This window comes from Kogia breviceps, chromosome 20 (assembly GCF_026419965.1).
Source record: "Kogia breviceps isolate mKogBre1 chromosome 20, mKogBre1 haplotype 1, whole genome shotgun sequence".
NCBI lineage: Eukaryota > Metazoa > Chordata > Mammalia > Artiodactyla > Physeteridae > Kogia > Kogia breviceps.
In genome coordinates this window covers 29,584,679-29,607,923 of record NC_081329.1, presented here as the reverse complement: position 1 = coordinate 29,607,923, position 23,245 = coordinate 29,584,679, and the positions used below count along the sequence as shown (strand labels likewise).

The following is a 23,245-nucleotide window of genomic DNA, read 5'->3' as shown; positions in this document are numbered from 1 at the left end:
ACACGCCGGCTGGAGCATATCTATTCTGTGAAGTTCCTTCCTAATTAACTGAGGAGGGGGTTAGGGCAGGAGGGTGCAACACTGCACACACAACGAAAGACATTCACCCCCACCCCCACCCCCACCCCCGCCCCGGGTGGTTCCCCGCCTGCTTTAGGTGGTGATAAGCCAGCCTGCCTTTCTGAGGAAAGGGCGGGGCTCCTGGCGCGAGACCTTATCGGCCTCGTACAGAGACTCGGGGGCCCGGGGCAACTCCCTGAGCGCGCGCGGGGCGACGCAGATAGAAGAATGGCGGGGGCGCAAAGCGAGCCTTGTCAGCAGGGGAGGAGCTGTGGACCCGGGCTGGGCTGGGGAGCAAGGCTTCAGCTGTACACGCCCCCTGAGAACCGGTTCTCCACTGCACAGACAATGGAAATTGAAAATGATGCAGTGAAAGAAAGCCCAAGAGGTCCAGTGGCTCCAGCAGCGTGCTGGGGGTGCCTGGGGGCCTGTATCCGGCCGTGGGTGTCCTGACCTTGCAGAAGCGGTAAAGGGGCCCTAATTTTCCAGGGTAGAAGCAAAATCAGTCACACCCCCTACCTCGGAGCGGGAGGCGGGAGTAGTTAACCTTTGCCCCAAGGCGGGAGGTGGGAGTTAACCTTTGCCCCAAGCTTTGGTGAAGGAAGGGAGGGGCGGAGGAAAAAAAGAGCATCCGTGTCGTTTACTGAGGACCTACTGCGTGCCTGCAGTGGTGCTGGGCATTTTTACATAATTCTCACAATACCTGGGGGTGGGGGACAGGGGAAGGTTATTTTCATGTCACTGATGAGGAAGGCTATGCTCAGAAAAGTTACTTCCCTTTATCAGAAGTTACACAGCTCCACTGTTGGCGGCCTGCTAATTTTGAGTATTTTAAGGCTGCCTGGAAAAGCAAATGATGACACTGCAATTCGGTGAGGACCAAGTCTGACTTGACTGCAGAGGAGGGTTCAAATGAGAGGAGCAGGAGGCCCTCTGCCCTCCAGTTACCTGCAGGGCGAGAGAAGTGCTCACTGCTTGGGGCAGGAGGTGCCAGGTGGCCCGTCTCTGGAATCCCGGGTCTGCCCTGAATCTCAGCTTTGACGTCCCTGTAGAGAGGAGCCAGCCTGGGTCCAGGCTGGCTGCCGCCTGAAGCTCTGTTCCCCCAAAGCATCCTGGGGTTCATCTGAGAGCCCCGCGCACCTGGGATCCTTTGCTTCAGGCTTTTGAGCAAGAAGAAGCATCCTCCCAGTTTCTGGAAGAGCTAAAGATTCATGGGGGAGTTCGTGGCAGGGGGGCCCCGGAGCCGTGCCAGGCTCCCACTCCATCCAGGGGTTCTGCGTGCTGCATCTTTTTCTTCTCCCCACACTGTCTCCTCCTGACATAGCTGATGTGGCCTGGAGGACAGAACTCCACGGCCGAAGCCTCCAGCACCTCATTACGCTTGTCTGTGAGGAACTGCAGAGACAGCTGGTAAAATATTTAGCACGACTGGAAAAAAACTGCACACGCCATGAACCTGGAAGATAGAACAAGGGGTCCTTACCAAGCACCCCTCGTCTCTTCCTTTAGCCCATCAATTCCTTTCTGGTCCTTTGCCTTGGTTGTTTGCTTTGGTTTCAGTGATTCTCACAGGCAAATCTCCCGGGTACACTAAATACCTGTAATAAAAGCGCAGCCCTAAGGTATGAAAAAAATTAGGAAACAGGCAAAGAGCAGGATGATTCTTTGTTGTCGAAGGGTATGATGGAGGGTTGAGGAGGGACAGTCAACTAATGGTAAAAAAAAAAAAAAAAAAAATAAGGGCTTATCTTTCTGAATCCCTAGAGCCCAAAGAAACCCTTGCAAGTCATCTAGTTTATCCTGCAGTTCTCTACACCATATCAAATGATTAGTTATGTTTCTCTGCTACCCCGAAGATCCCCAGCAAAGAAAGATTCAGCTCTTTCTGAATAATGAGCTCTGTGAAGTTACATCCCTTACCACCGGAAAAATTCTTTCTGTCTGATCTAAACCTTCTCCACGTCAATTTAACCCCATGATTTACAGTTTCCTTATGACCTAAGGAAATGTTCATACAGCAGTCAGCGCCACTGCCCATGTCTGTGCTAGTCACATAGGGGGGCAGGTGGGAAAAGTGAAGGAGAGCGACTTGGAATACAGGACACGTGAACCAAGCTGCCTCTACCTGTAGGAAGCTTATAATTGAATCAAGGTGGTTATGGCACCTGGAAAGGGGTACCATAGAAATAGTCCCAATCTGAGATCCACGCTCTAGCGCTGGAGAGGTTTACATCTTAAGGGCTATCTCCTTGAGCCTTCTCTTCTTTAATATCGATCATCCCAGGTCCTTTAACCTCAGGCCTTATTGGGTAACGTGCCTGGAGTTGTTTCCTTCTTCTCCTCTTGGGCTTTGTCCAACTCTGCATATCTAAGTTGCAAAACCTCAACCCTACTGAGGTCACAACCAGAGTCAAGAATTCTTGGCAGTCCTTGCGGAGCAACTGAGCCCTTGCACCACAACTAGTGAGCCTGCACTCTAGAGCCTGTGAGCCGCAACTACTGAGCCCACGTGTCACAACTACTGAAGCCCGCTTGCCTAGAGTCCGTGCTCCGCAACAAGAGAAACCACCGCAATGAGAAGCCCGCGTACCGCAACGAAGAATAAACCCCACTCGCCGCAACTAGAGAAAACCCGCACGCAGCAACCAAGGCCCAGCGCAGCCAAAAAAAAAAACCCAGAATTTTTGGCAGTCCTGAGTACTCAAGTCCTCTGATAATACCTCAGTCCCTTTCCCATTCTCTCAACAGCACCATGGGCTGTATTCAGCTTCTGGTCCACTATGACTAGTTCATCTTTTTTCTTTGTGATTGTATATAACCCATAGCAACTACGGTATAAGGAATCCTGGGCTTAGGTGTTATACTACCTGGGTATCAGAATTGGGTTGGGAACTTTTGCTATTTAACTTTGAACATTTCACTTTATGTGTAAGATCTCAGTTCATCTCACCTTTAAAGCAGATGTGCTGTCTAGAAAGAACTCTCAAAATTCAGCAATCAGAAAACAAACAACCCAATTTAAAAATCGGCAAAAGATTTGAACAGATACGTCACCAAAGAAGTTATGTGGATGGCAAGTAGGCCCCTGAAAAGATGTTTAACCTCATTAGTTATTAGGCAATGCAAATCAAAACCACAGTGAAATACTACTACACATCTATTAGAATGTCTAAATTGAGACTAACCATACCAAGTGTCGGCAAGGGTAGGGACCAACGGGAGGGGCTACAAAGGGGCAGATGGAAACTTTTGGAGGTGATTTTGGAGGTACATTGTCTTGATTGTAGAGATGGTGTTATAGTGTTTTATATATATATATATATAAACTTACTAAGTGGTACATTTTAAATATGCAGTTTACAGTGTGTTGGTTACACTTCAATACAGCTGTTAAAAATGGTCTATTTTTCAGTTCATCGTGTGAGTCAATTGAATTAGTGCTTTTGAAACTGTTATATTGTTCATCTGCCATTTGAGTGGAGCCTTTCTCTCTCTCTAAATATTAATGTTGGAACAGTGCTTTGGAATCCCTTGAGATATTGCACTGGGCTATGATCAGGGCTGTTCCAGTAACCATAATTTATTAATTGAAGCTCTCTATGTAGAGGCTTTTAGCAAATCTGAGAGGCAGTTTTAAGAAGCACAGAGCAAGAGGCCTGTAGGGTAACCCGTGTCTTTAAAATGTGGGCATTTTTGTGCTCGGAGAAGGGGCCGTGGTGACTCCCCCAGGCAGACACCTGCCTTTGGTACAGGGGTGTGGCATTTTCCACCTTTCAGAGGTTGCCTGTCCTCCGATGGTGTTGAGGGTCTCAGGCCTGGAAAATTCTGATGCCGCTGTCTTCAAATTCCAGTGTTTTCATCCACTTGGGAGAGGTTGGTTGCATTATACACTTCAGATCACTCTTTTTCGGCACCATCCTGTCCTTCTCTCTTGATCTTTATTTATTCCATTTATTTGGGACGTTCCCCTAATTGTCGAATGGATTTGAAGGGCACCTTACTTTTTTTCTTTTACTTGAAGTAGAGATAGTTTATAAGAGTATATTAGTTTTTAGTTTCAGGTGTACAGCATAGTGATTTAATATTTTTATAGATTATACTCCATTTAAAGTTATTATAAAATATCGGCTATATTCCCTGTGCTATACATGACATCCTCATATCTTATTTATATTATACCCAGTAGTTTGTACCTCTTCATTCCCTTCCCCTGTCTTGCCCTTCCCTCACCCCTCTCCCCACTGGTAAGCACTAGTTTTCTGTATCTGTAAATCTATTTCTGTTTTGTTATATTCATTTGTGTTATGGTTCTGTTTCCACATATAAGTGAAAAAGCATAGTGTTTGTCCTTCTCTGTCTGACTCAGTTTCACTAAGCATAATACCCTCCAGCTCCATCCATGTTGTTGCCAATGGCAAAATTTCATTCTTTTTCATGGCTGAGTAATATTCCATTGTATATACGTAGCACATCTTCTGTATCCATTCATCTGTTGATGGACACTTAGGTTGCTTCCATGTCCTGGCTATTGTAAATAGTGCTGCTAGGAACACCGAGGTGTATGCAAATTGGTGTTTTTGTTTTCTTCGGATAAATAGCCAGGAGTGAAATTGCTGGATCATAGGGTAGCTCTATTCTTAGTTTTCTGAGGAACCTCCATGCTGTTTTCCACAGTGGCTCCACCAATTTACAAGAGCATATTACCGTGGAAAACACTCTGTTTTTTCTAACCTCAGGGTATCCCGTGCGTTGTCCCCTCCTGGCACTGGGCACACTTGGGCTGGGGAACTTGCCAGTGTGGCTAATGGAAGGGCTTTGGGTCAGCTGGACCCTCTGTTTACTGGTAGTAACCTTGGTCCTGACCTTAACCTCCCTGGGCTCAGCTTCTCCATCCACACAACTACAATAGCATCTTCTACCTCAAGAGGTGCCTGCGACGGTTAAATGAGGTAACGCAATATGTCCTTCACCTAAGAGGTACTCAGTGGGTTAATTCTTCCCAAACACACAGCTGTCCGGTGCCCCCCATGCTTCGGGGCAGGAGGGGTGGGAAAAGAGCACTTGGTGTCGTGTCTAAACTGCTACTTGAAGAGAGCATGAGGCTGGGCTCATGACACAGAACATCCATGTTGGGACAAGCAGTATTGCCGGAGGGTGTGACAATCCCCGTCACTGCTTCTGCTGGCCATTGCTCTTCACTCAACGTAATCCCTGGTGTCACCCCCCGCCCCCCGACAGGGTCTCGACATCTGTCCCCGAAATGACCGCACGAAAAGGTGAGGATGGTCCCGGAGCAGAATCTGGGAGCTTCCTCCGGCCTTGGGTGACATTCCCTAAAACACCGTCAGACTGGAGGGATGAGGGAGACGTAGTAACAGATCCGCGTCTCAGCTTCACTCCGCCGCGCGGCTCCTGGCAGCAGCTGGAAGAGGCTGATGAGATGGCATCTCAGGACACGCTGCAAGCGCTGGAAGCGTGCAGATCGGTGATGGGGCATAAATAGCCTCTGCTGCGCTCGCCCTGGCCGTCTCCGCCGGCCCCGGGGCCCACTCACCCGGGCGGTCGGGGAGGCAAGAGGCAGGGCGGGGGCGCCATGCGGCGTGGGGCTCCTCACCTCGCCTGGACGTGTGCGCCTCCCGCCTGCAGCCGCGGGACGCGGCCCGCCACGCGCCCGCGCCGCGGGGCTCGGCCGCAGGGGCCTCGTCTCCGGAGATCGCTCCGCGTTACCTTTCGCGTCAGACGCCGGCATGAGGAGGAAATGAAGCGGCCCCGCTAGCGGCGGGCGGGCGCCAGGGTCCGCGCGCCGGAGCCCAGCCGAGGCGAGGCGAGCGGCGGGCGCCTGTATTTTTAGCCTGATGCCGCTTCACTTGCTGGCGCTCCGCGTGCCGCCGAGCAGATAACGGGGGAGGGGAGCCGGCCGCGGGCTCGGATTTCCGCGCCGGCGCCGGACGATGGCAGCGCGACCGCGCAGGTCGGGTCCAGACGCCGCGGTGAGTGCCAGGCCGGCCCGCGCCGGGCGGGGTCCCCGCCGCCGCGCCCCCCGCCGCGGGCTCGCCGGGCGCCGGCCGCCAACTTTCCCGGCGCGGGCGCGGGCGCTGGCGGGGGCGCGCGCCGGCCGCCCTTCTGTTGCCTCGCGTCCGCGGGCGCCGAGGCTTCTAGCGGGATCCAGAGGAAAATTCCTCTGGCCTGGAGGCCGCCGCCGCCGCGGAGGGGCTGGTGCCGGGAGGCGGCCGGACCCGTGGTCGGGCGGCCGGGCGGGCGCGCGGATGGTGCCCGGAGGCCAGTCCCGCCGGACTGACTCTGCGGTGGGGGGCCGCGGGGACCAACTGGGACCCGCGGGGATGCCCCGGCCTTGGCCTTGGCCGGGGAAGGGCCGCCTCCGGCGCCCGCGGCACGCCTGAGCCCCAGACCTTAGAAACAAGAGCGCCCGGAGGTCCAGAGTCAGCGGGAAATGAATGGGGGTGAGAGGGAGCCGGGGCCCCCCCGGCGAGCTGTGCACTGCCCCCATTTTAGCAATGGAATTGAGGTCTGGGAACTTGTGCGAGGCACAGCATCAAGTGGCGGAGCAGGGCTTCGCGCCAGGTCTGTCCAACATCAGGGTCCACTGTGGCTTTTCTCACATCCTGCATCACCCAGCGTCCCGGCACGAAGCTGGAAGAGCGCAGGAGTGGACGGGGTTTTCCCCAAGGCCTTGTACTTGTGCGGAGAGGTCATAAGAGGACCGGGACTCTGGCCTACACACCTCGTTTCCTCAGGGACACCTTTAATTAAGCACAATTTTCTGGGCAGAAAAATGAAAGAAACCTAATGAAAACGCACGCTGGGGCCCAGGATTCACTTCTGTTTCTCTGTCGTCAGTAGCCCAATGCAGGGGCCACACAGGTGTGTGCTGGCGGGCACTGCCTGTTCTTTCTTGGAGGCCCGACCTGGGCTCCAAGGAACACCCGGGCGCCGAGTATGAAGGGACTCTCAGATGTGAAGGCAACCCCCATATAGAGGCCAAATACCACCCTGCTGTCCTTGGTCTTCTGGATGTGCAGCAGCCCCTCAGGAAAAGGTCCAGAACCTCTACTGGGAGTTCTGACAGTGACTCTGCCTTTTGCCCAAGCAAGACCCTTTGGGAAGCAGATGCTGTCTTATCACTGTTTACAGAAATTAATGAGAGCTCAGTTTCCGTTCCTCTTTTTAGATGAGATTTTGCACTGGGAGACCTTGAAAACGTCAGTCATGATTTGTCCTGGGAAAACTCAGGCCATCTCAAGCCCCAGAGAAGGCGTGAGGAGGCCCTGGGTTCTCCCACCTGGTCTAAACCTAGACTCTGCCTGGTTCCGGTGTTTCGGCAGCCTCCCCTGCCCCTGGGTGCAGGCTTGCTGACATTTAGCTGCCTGCTTCCGGCTCTCCCTCCCCCGACACTGGAGTCCCCTCTGCTACTTATCTATTGCTATATTCGTCTTGCCCCACTCAGGAAGTGCAAGTTTAATAATAGTCGGGCATCTCAGGTAACCAAGGGTTCACCTCCCTTTTCCCACGAGCAGCCCTGATGAGAACTTGAGCCCCAAGAGGAATTCCATTCCCTTCCTTTCCCCTCTGCTTCCTTCCTCCTGGAGCGAGGGCTGAAGTGGGCACAGCCTCTGAGTGCAGGCGGAAGGCTCCCTCCAGCCAGAGCTGAACCGGAGCGGAATCTCTGGGCACTAGAACATGGCTGGTGAGGAAGCACTGCTCAGATTCCTGCCCAGCCAGGATTCGCTGTGTGACCTCGGACAAGATGCTTAACGTCTCTGTGACTCTTTTACCTCATCTGTGAAGAGGAGACAATGAAAGTACCTGCCTCTGGAGATTATTGCGGGGAGCCAGTGAAGTCGTTGGTGCAGAGGGCTTAATACATAGGAAGGGCTTTATAAAGGTAACTTGTTTCATTGTGAAAAGAAGTTCGGGGACATCACATGGGTTCATCTGTAGGGAGGCGGGCCTGGTATGCAATGAGATGTGTGTGCCCCCTCCTCCCCTCAGTGCTGGCAGTTTTCTCATAGGTAAAATTAGGTTAAAATAAAGCTCAAGATGAGGAAGGGGCAAAGGCGCAAGTGGGCAGCCTTGGTTGGGTGTTCAGAGGGGCGACAGCTCTCGGTGGTGGTACAGGGTTTAGGCCCATCGCGGACTGATTTTTCTGGATGCAACGGGCAGCCTTCTTTAGCTCCTCCGGTCTCTCCACACAGAGAGGCCTCTCTGAGGCTGCCCTGCAGGGACGGGGCACTCAGGGAGGGCCAGGGACTCTGTTCCAATGTATCCTAGCGCTAAGATAGTCTGGTTCGTATTTTGTCATTATTGTTGTTTTTCTGGTTGGTATTAACTCAGGTAAATATTCTAAATGGAGCATATTGGATTCTTTTGACTCTCTTTCTGCCCTACTGGGTTACAGACTGTTCCTAGACGCACCAGGAAACGGCACCTAGGACAGGTCATTAAGTTGCAGGAAATTGAGTTAGAACAAGATGGCAAGAGTGGGTCTCATATTCCAAAGAGGGCCATTTGCTCTGCGGCTGAAATATTCTCCGGCACCTAGGAGGTGCCCACTGCGTGCTTGTGGAATGGACCACTTTCTAACTCTGTCACTTTGTTTTTCAAATCACGAGGGCAGAGACCTATATTCAGAGTTTTTACTGTCTCTCTTTGCCCTAGCAGGATTCTGGACTTGAAACAGGACCTCAGGAAATAAGTTGTAGAATTAAACTGGGGGATACCCAGTGGAATGCCATTGTTACCTACAATCCACCTGTAAGATACCCTGAGGATCCTACCTGGGTCCTGACAACTCTATGCCCAGAGAAGACTAAAAAGAAAATGAAAAAGCCTTAGCAATTGAACTTCACCTCTAACTATCTAGGGGACCTTAGCCGGTCACTTTCTTTTTACCATCAGTTTTATCATCAGGGAAAGGAAAGACTGGGACTGGATGATTCCTTCCTAGAGGCCTGTCTTGGCCTCAACGCAGCAGGTCAGGGTCAGAGCCGGGACCTGCCGGGGACCCTTTCTCTGCCATAGATTCACTGTTTAATTGGGAAAGGCATGGGGGCCCTCCCAGCCCCTACACCTGTCCTGGCTTTCTGGTCACCCTCAGGTTTGAAATGGCTGAGAATGCACCTCGGGGTCAAGGGCAGTAGGAAGGTTTTGGCTTGGTTCATGGAGTCCTGGGCTGAATCGCTGAGTGTTAACTAACACAGAACTTGGGCAAGTTATTAACCTCGCCAAACCTCAGTTTTGTCACCTCTAAAATGGACATAATAATTAAACCTGCCTCACAGGTTGTGATCAGGATTGAAGGATAGAATTGATTGATATTAGTATGATAATTTCATGGTTCAATTAGACACACAACAGAAACTCTTGAGCCTTCTTCAGCCTCATCCAGATTGGGCTTCCGCGGCCCTCTGTTTATCTGCTTGTCTGTCTGTCATAAATATTCTCCTTTTGCTTCCTAGATTCAATGCTCTGAATAGTGACAGTGTCATTAGTTGGTGTTACATCTATTTGTATCCACCATGCTTAGGTTTTCATCCCACATCCTATGATTGGTCTGCAGAAGAGAGTTTGGACAAGTGGGAGATGTGTCTCTCTCTAATACTCTCATTTGGGGGAAATCATGTACTATATTTTTCTTCCAGACCGCTGAGTCCAGACAGGCTTTCTGAACCAGCAGGCACAGACAGACATTTTCAGAGGGACTGAACCTTGAGCCTGATTTTTCTGGGAATCCAGCTCATGAGGAACCGATAGATTAATCCTCATTTCTGAAATAATTCCTTCTCTACAGATGCCCTGCCAAGGAGCCTGGGGCTGTTAGGTGCCCTGGGTTTTAGGCCAAGGGAGGTCTTGGCCTAGCAGTTGCTTCATGCTTTGAAGGATTCCAAAGTGATAGAAGATTTGGTCCCAGCCCCGAGAAGCCAACAATTTGGTGAGGGGAGACAAGCCTTGTATAAATATAAGAACTAGAGGAAGGTGTATTTAAAATGTATTTTTTTAAAAAATCAGGCTCTTGTTCCTAGATTTAAAGTTGGTAAGTATTGGGCATCCAAGGTTAGCATCATAGAGGACCTAGGGGCTGAGTGGACTAGGAAGAAAGACGAGACTGGGCATAACAAATGAGAGGACGTCAAGACCCCTGGATAGTGAGGATGTGGGCCCGGTGGGAGACAGAGCGTGGGAATGCCATGGCGGGGGACGGGGAGGGAGGAGGAAGGGGCCCTCCTGCCCTGCTGGTGGCGTGGAGATCCCCGTGTGTCGTGAACCAACAGACTCAGAGCTTGGGTCTGAGCTTGGGTTATAGCAGGACCCTTGCGGGCCTGGAGTCGGGGAGGGCTGGCAGGACATCAGGATTTTAGGAGGGTCAGCGAGGGGTCGGCCAGGAGTTCTAGAGCAGCGCTAGAGGCCTGCGGTGGCAGGGACGGGGCCACGGGGCAGCCCTCGGGTGTGAAGATCTGTAAGGCTGGAGAATCTTTCCTGCCCTGGATTAACTGTTTAATTGGTGAAGGTGTGCAGGCCTGCGTTGGTTTAATTGTAGGACACTGAGATTGTTGGCTGTAGATTTTGAATCGTCCATGTTTAGGCACCATCCTTTCTGTGACTGCTCTAACAAAGTACCACAAACTCGGTGACTTAAAACAGGAGAAATACCTTCTCTCACAGTCTGGAGGCCAGAGGTCTGGATCAGGGTGTTAGCAGGGCCACGCTCCCTCCGGAGGCTCCAGGGGAGACTGTTCTTGACCGCCTCTAGCTTCTGCTGGTTGCCAGCTTCCTTGGCTTGTGGCCGTGTCACTCGGACCTCTGCCTACATCTTGTGTGTGTGTGTGTGTGTGTGTGTGTGTGTGTGTGTGTGTGTTCTTCTGTCTTTCATAAGGACACTTATCACTGGATTTAGGGCCAACCTAGGTAATCTAGGACAATCTTATCTAAAGACCCGTAACATAATTACATCTGCAAAGACTCTTTTTGCAAGTAAGGTCACATTCAGAGGCTCCAGGAGTTAGGGTGCAGGCGTATCTTGGGGGGCCGCGGTTCAGCCCGCTACAGCACGTTCTTGGAGGAGGGGAGCATGGAAGGAGACAGAGCACCCCTGGGTGGACCTTCTGGAGGAACGGCCTAAGCCCCCAACCCTAACCTGCCCCCGCTTCACACGCGGCTTGTCACGTGACAGCTCTCACCTGTTGAACTCACCCGGAGCGCACACTGCGTGCAAAAGCTCCGTGCTCAGCGCTGGTGCTGATGTCATAATTATAATCATGTACAATATTTCCTTTCAGCTCCGCAGCCAGGGTGCGGGAAAGGCCTGGCCCCCTCCCTCCCTGGCTTACAGATAAGAACACAGGAGCAGAGGTACCTGCAGACTGTAGGGCACCCCCCCTAACGCAGGGGAGCTACTCGGAGCCCCTGCAGTTGTCTGCCATCCCCCCCAGCTCTCACTCTCTGGCCGTCATTCATCTCTAATACAAACCAACGTCCTGGGCAGGATCTGGGTGTGCCTGTAGGTGGCTGAGCCTCAGCATACAGACCCCAAGTGCTTTTTCGTCGTCATTCAGGAAAACTGGCGAGGGGCACCTGCCAGGCCAGGTGGCAGAGCCAGACTGCCTGCCGTACCTCTTCCCTGCCGTGTGAACCTGCACAAGTCACTTGGGCTCTCTGGGCCTCCGTTCCCTCATCTGTAAAATGGGGACGGCTATAGGACTTACCTCTTGGGGCTATTTTAAATGACGAAATGCATCTCAGTGTGTGTGTGTGTGTGTGTGTGTGTGTGTGTGTGTGTGTGTGTGTGTGTGTTGATACATATTATATGTCAAGTGCCGATAATGGTTCTGGGCAGGTAGTAAGTGCTACGCGCGCTGTTTACTTAAAAACGAAACCACAAAATAGCCCCAAAGAGCTTGCGTCTGGTTGCTGCGGTGCCTCCGGCTGTGACTCAGTGGGTGGGGCCGGGCAGTGTGGTTCGGGCTCCTCAGGAGGAAGGCGCAGCCCGTGGAAGCCTCGAGGCAGTGAGACGCCAGGCCTGCTGAGCGGTCACTGGTGGAATGGGAACCGTCTCGAAGGCCGGCCCCTCCCGGATCCTAGCCAAGATCGCTTGCTCATAAAAACACCAAAAGCAAGGGAGCCTGGGCTCTGAAGGCCGCCGCGCACGTGGGCCGAGAGCGGTCTGTCCAGGGGCTCCAGGCCCGTACGCGCCTGCGGGCCATGGTGGGTACCCGAACAGGAGGGTGTGCTGGCCGCCGCCGTGACCTTGGCCCCTTTTCGCAGCTCTGGGCTTGAAGGGATCGTGAGATCTTTGTCGCACACACCCACTCACAGCTGCTCTTTCTCCTCGCAGGCCGATGCTGCTACCAGCTTTCTGAGGGCAGCGAGATCAGGTAACTTGGACAAAGCTTTGGACCACCTGCGGAATGGGGTGGACATTAACACCTGTAACCAGGTAAGTGAGATGCGGGGTGCAGGCAGGCACGTGGTCTCTGAAGAGCGGCTCTTGCCTGGTGCCCTTTCCTGAAGGCTGGACTCTGCCTCCCTTCACCTTTTCCCAGTGGCCTCAAACATCCCTCAGGACTCCGGTCCGCTGAAGGCCCTAACCCTGCCGTTTGTGGCCCTGCAGCGGCCCAGGGCCCCATAGGGAAGCGCTGGTGCCCCAACGGTGTGGGCTGCACCCGGCTCCATCCCCTGCGGCCTCTCCCCTTAGAAGTCTGGCTGGTCCCTGCTTCCCTCTTAGCATTTGTGGCCTTTGAAAGTGGGCTGGAGGAAGGGCCTTTGAAGGATGCTGTGTCAGTGGTGACATTCATCTCCTTTGTCCACCAGCGGCCTTTGTGGGTGTGCTGCTGGGCTGAGAAGGAGGCAGCGCTGAGGGCTTGCTCTGTCGCAGGTTGACAAGAGACTGAGAACTAGTGCGGCTGAAAGGGCTTCTCTGGATGTTTCTGGTGCCAGTGACGAGTGACTGGGCTTGGTTTGGGGACGGGGAGGGGCCTGAAAGTGTGCAGGACGGATTGGAAAACAGAGAGTCAGGTTCGGGGCCGGAAATCTAGGCACTGACTGAACAGAGAGGATCTTACTCCCAAGGAGGAGGACAGGGGTGTGGCCAGGGCCGGGGATCAGATGACTTTTGTTGTGTTTGTTGGTTTCTGTCAATTGTTCAGGTACACAGCTGATTCCGTTTCTGATTGAGAAGAAAGTTACCGATTGTGACTTTTTAAAAAATCATCTTAACCGTGAAAACAATTGCATCTCATTTGTGGTGAAAAGCACGTAACATAGAATCGACCCTCTGAAACATTTGTGCGTGTACAGTTCAGTGGCCTTAAGTACATCCGTGGATGGCACCACCCTCCATCCCCATGGCTCTTTTTATCTTGCAAAACTGAAACTCTACACCCATTAAAGAGCAACTCACCCTTCCCTCCTCTCCAGCCCCCGGCGACCGCCAGCCTCCCGGCTGCCTCTAGGAACCTGACCGCTCCAGGTGCCTCGTGCATATCAGTGGACTCATGCAGCGTGTGTCTTTTGTGACTGGCTTATTTCACGGAGGGGCACGGCGTCCTCAGACTCCACCCGTGTCGTGCTGGACTGCATGACTTTTGCAAGCCAGCAGGGGAAATGCCAGGAGTGCAGCCTCAGCCGCACTTTCCTGGCTCTCCTCCTACTCAAGATAGACAGCACCCTGCACCGAGACCCCTTTGGGGTGCAGTTGGTCTTCTGTGGTCTAAATCCGCAGCTGGAAGGTCAGAGAGGATGGGGCGGGGGGGGGTGTGATGGGAAACAAATAGGTGTGTGATATGAAGCGGCAGCCATGACCGTGAACTTCAGAGGGGAGACAGGCGTGTGGACGGACTTGGGGGTGCAAATTAGACGGGGAGAAGCAAGCCCCCTTCTGTCATCCCTCCACCCAAATATCCCAGCCTGCGCGCGTCCACAGGCCTGAGGACACTCGAGGCGATTCTAAGTAAATGTACAGCCCTAAAGGTCGCCTTTGGCGAGATTGGCACTCTGGACCCATTTCTTCCATGGTTGGGGGGAGGGGGACAGCAGGAGCAAAGTCTGGGGGCCAAGGGAGAGTCCGGAGGTCAGAGGGCTCAGGAGAGGGGCTGTGTGAGCTGTCGTGGCGTCGCCAGCCACCCCCCAGCCCCGTGGGGACCCCCGCGGATGCATTTCTGGGCGGCAGGGATGCGAGCTCCGGCTTCCTTTGTTCAGGCCCAGAAACCCAGCTGAGTGTCCGCAGCGCGCCCGCTTGAGACGCACCAGCCCCTCAGAGGCCTTCCAAGGGTTAAGACGCCAGCTCTCAAAGGAGCCACTTAGCAGAAATGGGGGCAGCTGCATGTCCCTAAGCCCTGAGCCAGAGCTGATTTTCTGTGTGAAATTGGAAGATTCTGATGACACCGGGAGGGGCTCGGTCCTGATCGGGCTGCTGCTGGTGAGGCCCCGCCGTGTGAATGGCCTGTCCCCTTGCCGTTGCGCCTCTAAGGCACCTCCTCGGTTCATCTCGGGCTCCACGAGCATGAGGCAATATTTGCACTTCACGGACACGCTTTCCGATGGGCTTAGTGCCAGAGGAAACTTGTAACTGCTGCAGGCGAGGAAATAATGTGGGGGGCGGGTGCGTGAAAGGAGGGCTCCCCTGGGTGCAGGGCCCCTCCTGCTGGGTTAGCCGCGCGGCTCCTTCACCCCTTCCCCCAGATCTGGGCCCTGCTGCTCTTTGTCTTGTGCTTCCGCAGGAGCAGAGCTGCAGACCCGCCCAGGAGTGCCAGCGTCGCTGGAGCCTCCTTCTGGTGTTAACAGGCGATTTGGCTTTTGCTCTGAGTGGAGCGTGTTGGGCGGGGCGGGGAAAGGGGGAGAGGACTGAACGGTGGGGTGCAGAGGGGCCAGAACTTGAACCTCGGTTAACTTCAGCGTGCCATCCGGGCAACGCCCTTGCCCTGTGATGCGCACGGACCCGTGCTCCTTATGGGACGACAGCTTCTTCTCTTTAAAGCGCGCATTCACTGTTTTGAGAAGATAAAAACAGGCTCTTGTCCTGGGGTCACGGCTCGAGAATTTGCTTCTGCTTGAATCTTTGGAGCCAGTGGACCGTGATAGCAGTAATACGGCAAGTGCTGATCCTTATATAAGCAATACGCTTTCAGAGTATGTTTCGTGGAAAGAATAGGAGTTGTTTGCCATACTCGGAAACAATTACGCTAAGTAGTGTGAAAAGAGGCTTATTTAAGAGACATCTGAATATTCAGGGCAGCTTTCTTATTGCATAGAATATGTCTACTGATTTTGATCACCATGATTATAGTTATAGAAAAGAACAAGTCCACACGCAAGGACACACGTCTACATGTGCCTACGCCAGTATCTTTCCGTGGATACCCGCGTCTTTCATTGATCCAAGCATTTTTCAAGCTTCAGACCCGGGTAGCCAATGTCTTCCTGGATACCTCCTCGCGTGTAGAGCTGGGCTTTAGGAATTTAGTGGTTAAAAAAAGAAAAAAAGCCGTTACCCTCATATCCTCTCTGAACTATAGCCTACTGGCTGTGAGAGCTGTGGGGTAGGGCTGGAGGTCAGAGGAGACTCCTAGAGGAAGAGATATTGAGCTGAGGGGTGAGATGGGGTTAATGAGGGAGGGGAGGGAAGCACCTTCCAGAGGCAGAGAAAAGCCTGGAGAGTTTAGTGGCGGCCAGAACGGCTGCAGGCGGAGAGAACAGGGACCAGATGAGGCCGGAGAGGTGACCTCAGGGCTGTGCCGGACCCGAGAGGCAGGGGCAATGGTCACAGCGGCCACCGACTGGGTCGGCGCGCCCCAGGGCCCGAGCCCTGTGTGTGTGCGTCACGACGGTGGGCACGTGTGCGCCAGTGTTTCCTGCCGCGCCCCGCGTTGACCCTCTGGCGCCCGAGTGAGGAGAAGGGCCTTGGGGAGGGGCCAGAACAGCAGGAGTAGGGGCACTGACCGAGAAGGATGAAGGGGTTTCGGCCTTTGACCACCCGCACAGCTGCATCCGTGTGTCCCGGTAGAGCATCCACCCGGCTTGTAGACCCAGGTCAAGGATTCTGGTCTTTTTCCTAAGAGCCGAGGGGGGCGACCACAGATTCAAGCACAGGAGTGACAGGGCCGCAGGTGCCCACTGTGAACACGACAGGTGGAAGGGCCCACGGGCGGATACAGGGAACCCAGTTATCACAGCGGTCCCCAACCTTTTTGGCACAAGGGAGCGGTTTCGTGGAAGACAGGTTTTCCACGGATGGCGGTTCAGGTGGTAACGCGAGCCACGGGGAGCGGCCGTGCAGCCCGGTTCCTAACAGGCCGTGAGCGAGTAGTGGTCCGCGCCCGGGGGGTGGGGGACCCCTGGGTTATAAGATGACAGCAGTAGCCCAGGAGAGACACGTCGGAGGCCTGGATCAGGGTCGTGGCCACGGGACTGGCTGAGTTGGATGAGGCTGGGAGAGGAGAACGGGGGCTTCAGCAGGGACCCTCAGATGTCTGGCTCGTGCGGGCTGTGGAGGGTGGCACCTCTCACGGACAGAAGAAATGGGAGCAGGTGGGTGTGTGGAAACGCGGTGAGAAGGAGAGAGCGGGGCTGGGCGGGCCTCCTCTTAGGGAGTCTTTGAGGAATCCAGTGAAATATACAGTAAGCAATTGGATATGTGAGCCTGGAACTCAGATAAGAAGTCCAACCCAAAGATAGATATTTGGAAGCCATTCAGCACTCAAGGAAGTGGAACACTGGCGTTGGCTGATGAGAACAGGGCCGAGAGGTGTGTTGAATCTAACCCCCCAGTGTCTTCGTGGGGGTCATTTCGCACGTATTTATTAAACACCTTGTTTGTGCCAGGTATCAGGCACTGAGCAAGATAAAGAGACAAAGTCTGTGCCCTCGTGACATTTATAGCTGGTGAAGAAGACAGACAGTTAGCAAAAAAATGAACAAATATATGACATCAGCTAATGAGACATCCCATGAAGGAGGGAGGGAAAGGGGCCTAATCTAGAGGGTAGTTAAGGCAGGCCTGTCTAAGGGGATGATTTAAAAAGAAGTAAGGGAGAACCATGTCGTTTCTGGAGGTGAGCGTTCCTGGAGGAGGGGATGTGCTAAGGTCCTGGGGCAGGGGTGAGCTTGGTTTGTTTGGGGAAGAGCAGGAACAGCGTGGCTGCAGTGGAAGGATGGAAGGGAGGCATGGTAGGCGGGGAGGTGGGAGAAATTGCCGGGGCGGAATCTTGAAGGGCTTTTGGGCCACGGTGAGGATCTGGATTTTGCTTCAAGGGTGATGGGATGCCTTTGGAAGGTGCTCCCTCTAACTTAAGTATTTAAGAGAGCGCCCTGGCTGCCGTGTGGAGAATCGACTTGGGGCACAGGGACAGAAGCGGGGAGACTGGGGCGGGGAAGCTGAGGCAGGGGACCAGGCAGAATCCCGAGGGGGCTCTGAATGAGGGGGGAGAAGGTCAGGAGCGAAGCCCAGGGACTTGCCCCCACAGGCTCGCAGGATTGTCGCCCTGGCTGTGGTGGCCTCAGCACACACGGCACAGGGCATCTGGGGGCCAGGGGCCCTGACTCAGCCCAGGACCGTGTCATTCTCGCACATGGCAGTGGGCTGGTTGGGTCATGTCTCAGCTCAGAGGCCATTGTGAAGGCACAGTTGTCCCCGGGGCCTGAAGCAACGTCTGCTGTCGCCACCCCGACCCTCTCACAGCTCAGCCGTGTCCGACCGCAGAGCATAGCAAAGTCGTCTCATCTGTCCTAGTAGATGCTAAGCGACCTGGTGGCGAAGCCCATGGCTGCCTCTGCCCCCCTATACCCGGCACACGACGTGTCATATGGTCGATACTGGCTTGAGTAAATGGCTCCATAATTAGACACATACTAACAGCAGCCTCATGTGTCCAATTTCCTGAATTATTGCTAGATTACTTATATCAACTTAAAATATTTTAGTATGGAGGCCATAGCAAGAAAAAAACATACTTTCTGGGATGCACTAATCGACCTTCGTGCTTAGCAGTTAGCCTAATAAAAAGAGAACGAGAGGACAGCAAGTCAAGGGCCTCTGTTCTCCCGAATTCCTAGAATTGCCGGGTCTACATGGGGCTTTACTGGGAACGGCCAGCTCTAACTCCAGGTGCAAAAAGCCTCAATATTTTAGGTTTCTACTCCCTTCTTATGACGCTCACAAACCCTGGCTCATTGGCCTTCCTGATAGGAATAAAGGAAATTTCACTCCAACAGGAGAAGCCCTGTTGTCTGCAGTGCTGACATAAGGCGAAGAGTTAGAAGAAGGGTTTTCTGGAGCAGCCCAGGCAACCTCCATCCCCTTAGCCTGTCTTATTCTTCTCCGTGGTACTTACTACTGCCTGACTTGCTATGCGTCTGCGTCTCTCCTCATTACTCTCTGTCTTCCCTGCTACAGTGGAGGCACCTCGAAGGGAGAGGACTTTGCTTTATTCAGCGCTCCTTGTCAGGATTCTGCCTTGCACATAGTAGGTGCTCATAGAATCAGTCGGTAGCTCTCCGGTCTGCTGTAACCACTAATGATGAAACCTTTTTCATTTGACGCTTAGCCCAGGTAGGAACTCCATCTAAGCACTGCCACTTTTTCTTTTTGAGTTTTTAAAATTTATTTATTTATTTTTAAATTGTATTGAAATAGAGTTGATTTACAATGTTGTATTTGTTTCAGGTGTACAGCAAAGTGATTTAGAGATACATATATATATTCTCTTTTAACACTCTCTTCCATGATAGTTTATTGTAAGATATTGAGTGTAGTTTCCTGTGCTCTACAGTAGGTCCCTGGTGGTTATTTCTTTTGTATACAGTAGTGTATATATTTTAATCCCAAACTCCTAATTTATCCCTTCCTCCCTTCCCCTTTGGTAACCATAAGTTTGTTTTCTATGTCTGTGAGCCTATTTCTGTTTTGTGAGTTCATTTGTATCTTTTTTTTTTTTTTTTTTTTAGATTCCACATATAAGTAGTATCATATGGTATTTGTCTTTCTCTGTCTGGCTTACTTCACTTAGTATGATCATCTCTAGGTCCATTCATGTCGTCGTAAGCAGTGCCACTTTTTTCTTTTTTTTTTCACGGTACGCAGGCCTCTTACTGCTGCGGCCTCTCCAGTTGCGGAGCACAGGCTCCGGACGCGCAGGCGCAGCGGCCATGGCTCACGGGCCCAGCCGCTCCACGGCACGTGGGATCTTCCCGGACCGGGGCTCGAACCCGCGTCCCCTGCGTCGGCAGGCGGACTCTCAACCGCTGCGCCACCAGGGAAGCCCAGCAGTGCCACTTTTAAGAGCAGCGTGAACTAGTCCCTCTTAGGATAATGACTCTCCTGCATGATGGTAGTTCTGGCATCAGCCGCACTCATCAAATATGTGGCAGTGTTTGCTGCCATATCCAGAAGCTCGACCATCTGAGCAATCACAAAAACATAAACAATTTCCGACACAGCCCACGAGAGCCTGTGAAACCATGCTAGCTCCATTGATGTTCCCTAAATTTCCACATGTGCCTTCCACATGCACCCAACACTGCTGGGTACTTGTTTATCTTGAAGGTGAAGGGTTTTCAGCATTTCAAATAAATGGAGCACCTGAACGAGAGCTACAGAATAATCTTTTCTACAGCAGCCAAATGCCAAGTCTTTTGATCAGGGTTTGTGATAATTGCTACCTTTCCAAATTTTAGTCTTAGAACTTAGAGGAGATCTTGGCATTCAACTCTGTGTCACTTTATAGCTCGGAAAGCTGAGGTCTAGAGGCTACTTCTGAATGTCTTCTGAGCTTTATAACTTTGGATTTGGAGAGATGGGCTGCAAAGACCCCCTGACGTTTCTCGGCTCATTCATGTACTCAACAAACACGTATGTTTACATTTTTCTTTTATTTTTTTCCTTTTTAAAAATGCATTTTATTTTATTGAAGTATAGTTGATTTACAATGTTGTGTTAATTTCTGCTGTCCAGCCAAGTGACTGAGTAATACACACATATATATTCTTTTTCAGATTCGTTTCCATTCTGGTTCATCACAGGATATTGAATATAGTTCCCTGTGCTACACCGCAGGACCTTGTTGCTTACCCGTTCTCTATACCAGAGTTCTATAAACATGTATTGAGCACTTAGAACACCCCCAGGACCTTGGTAAACACTAAGTTCATCCATGCCCTGCTCTCAAAGAACTTGGAGGCCAGTAAAGAAGTCCAGCTTGTAAATAGAAGGTTACAAATCCAGCGCCATCCAGAACGAGGCTGTTCTCACTCACTTGTTCATTCACTCAACACGTTTCTTGAGCTGCTCTACTAAAGCCACGTGCTAGCCACTCAAAGTGAGTGCTCCCCCATCGCTTCTAGTCTGGGGGTGGTGGCTGGAGTGAGTCAGAGAAAGCCCTGGAAGGAAGAGTGGGAGTTTGCCAGGGAAACTGGGGACGGGGAACTGCAGCGAGAAGGAGGGGACTCTGCAGAGGCAGGGGTGGCGACGGGCGCAGGCAGCAGGGAGGTCGGTGAGCTCGGGGTACGTGAAATGTAAGCGGGGAGGATGGGGTGACCAGGCTAAGGAGGGTATATCTGGATCAGGGCCAACGTGGAGCCTGTTACTCTTCTCTGGCATCATCTTTTGCTTAGGAACTGCTGACAGGCGTAGAGATCATGTTCAACTACATTTGTTCCCTAATTCTCCCTGCACCCCCCAACTCACACAGAAAGCCTCTCGATACGTGGTATACCATACGATCACATGGTAACATTAAGCCTTCTGGAAATGTGCTGTTTGTTGCAGCTCTGGAATAGCGAAGAAGCAAGGGGAAGGGTGTGTGATTGCAGCCCCCATGTGGGAGAGTGGTGGCCTGGGGTGTGCAGGCGTACAAGGGGAACACTAGACGCCCCGGCGCCTGGTTCCGGGGACTCTTCTGGAGCTCCGGTTCCTGCTAGAAAAGGTCCTAGTGAAAAAGACAGAACCTGAAAACCTCCTTCCCCTGGATTATTTTAAATAGGTAAATTACTTCTGCCTCAAACCTCCTTCCCCTGAATTATTTTAAATAGGTAAATTACTTCTGCATCGCGGCAGAAATGAGCTATTTGGTGTGCATCTTGCTAATTACGGTGGCTAATTTATAGTTGGAAAGGAAGTTGATTGCTTGACGTGAATCAGAGTGACCCACGGTGTTTTAAGAGTCACAGATTTCAGTTCTCTGGTGTCTCTGCTTTCCCAAGCCCTTCCAGGCACGGCCGCTTTGAAGGCTCACATCACCCCTGTGGAGTGGATAGAGCGGGTGCTTGATAAGTGAGGTCGGTGAAGAGGCAAAGAGTCTTCCTGAGCTGGAGCCGGGGCCTCCCAACCCCCTAGCCTGGCCTCTGTGCACCGAACCCCACGGACGGGCTGACTGCTTTTATTTTCATTTCCCTTCCCTCTGGGTGAAAGGAGAGTTCACTGACTGCTTCAGGTATATAAAGATGTCCACTTGTAGCATGCAGCAACGACGGGGACATCTCTGGGATCTGAGGGACTAGAAAGGGTGATAGCATCGTCAGGAAGGATCTGGAACATATGACAAGGAAAGCACACCCTCCAAAGTCCACTTTATGGTTTGCTTGCTGTGAATTTACGATGTGAGGACTAGATGTGGCATTCTTAGTCTCAAGAGACTAAGAAGACAGATAGCTCTGTGTGTGTGTGTCAGGTTGCATGGGTGTGAATTCAGTCCCGTCAACTCTTAGGGAACACACAGTGTGTGCCAGGCCCGTTTTTGTCATTTGTGACAACCATGCCCCCGAGTGTGTTTTGAGATTTTTCATTTAACAACAAAACGAATGCAGGGTAGCTGTTGAAAAATTCACACTTTACAGAAATACAGAACGTCAGTCCTCTGTAAGCCTCCACTTCTGCTCCCCTCCCCCCAAATCACTGTGCACAGTTCGACATGAGTCTTGTCGTATGTGTTTCTGCATCTCTATGTGCAAAAACATATGTTTTTTTTTTTATTGCAGTAAAGTTGCTTTACAATGTTGTGTCAGTTTCTGCTGTACAGTGAAGCGACTCAGCTCTATGTATACCTATATCCTCTCCCTCTTGGACCTCCCTCCCACCCTCATCCCCCATGCCCCCCCTCTAGGTGGTCACAGAGCACCGAGCTGATCTCCCTGTGCTCTACAGCAGGTTCCCACTAGCCATCTATTTTACACATAGTAGGGTGTTTATGTCAAAGCTCATCTCCCAATTCGTCCCACCCTCCCCTGTCTTAGCTGTCTTCTGCGAGTACGTACACTGATTCTGGAATGGTGGAATTAAGAGAAGCAGGCCTGTCATTTTGAAGATTCACAGGCTGAGGCCTGGCAGGTGAAGTGACATGTCTAGACATCAGGAGGATAGTTTAGAGGCCCTCGTCCCGTGTGCGATGTTCTTGCCTCTAAACCCCACTGCCCTGCTTCTGAAGAGCTGGTTCGTTTTCTCCTGTGAAAGGAATGCTGAGGTCTTGGACGCGGACACTCTTTCTAGTGCATAGGAGATATTCTTAGCTGCTGAGCTGAATTTTAGAGTCCCGTTGTCTCATTAGCCTGAGCTCACACTTTCCTCTATGTCCCCAAGGGCTTCCAGCTTCCTGCGGCCGCTGGGCTGCTGAGCCCAACGAGGCTGCCCAGGTATGTACGGAGAGGAGGGGGAAGGGGACTGGGTCGAGGCATCTCCTCCCGGAGCTCCCAAAGAGGTGTGGGTTTCTGGTTTTCTCTTTCTTTCTTTTTTTTCTTAAGATAATGAAAGCATTCAAGTGTTTTTCTCCTTGTGAATATCCAGTAACCTCTAAATGATAAGCGCCTCCTGGGTAAGGAGGTAGACTTCGATTGTCATAAAGCAGAAGGCACGCGTGGAGCTGCTCCTGTGCCTTTCTCTCTGACTGTGCACCTTCCTCTCAGTTTCTGAGCTTCTTTTACCTTCCCCGGCCCTGGACCGGAGACAGGATGGCCAAGGAGACGAGGGGTGATTTCCCGCCAGGGTGACAGCAATCGCTTCAGCTCTTTCTGATTTCCGATATGTTAGATCCAGGGTCATATATTTTTAGCAGACCTTTCCCACCGAGCGGTCTCCAGGGAGCCAAGCGATAGCCGGGTCAGGAGGAGGCTGCGGGGAGGTGTGCGGGGCCCTGCCCTGCCCTCCTGTCAGCTGGTTCCCACGTGGGGCTTCGGCTACTCTCCAGGG

The 23,245-nt window shown here is 52.4% G+C and overlaps 1 protein-coding gene across 8 annotated transcripts in view; it reads left to right on the top strand.

Moving 5' to 3' along the window:
• Positions 1 to 23,245, top strand: part of ANK1 (ankyrin 1) — a 213,975-nt gene that overhangs the window by 106,935 nt on the left and 83,795 nt on the right. For 6 of the 8 annotated variants that reach the window (XM_067022663.1, XM_067022669.1, XM_067022668.1 and 3 more), the window contains exon 2: positions 12,410 to 12,511. In XM_067022663.1, the coding sequence (XP_066878764.1) occupies positions 12,410 to 12,511 (102 nt within the window). Of the gene's footprint in view, positions 1 to 5,797; positions 6,051 to 12,409; positions 12,512 to 23,245 lie in introns of those variants that run through there. The other 2 variants (XM_067022666.1, XM_067022665.1) reach the window with 2 other exon arrangements.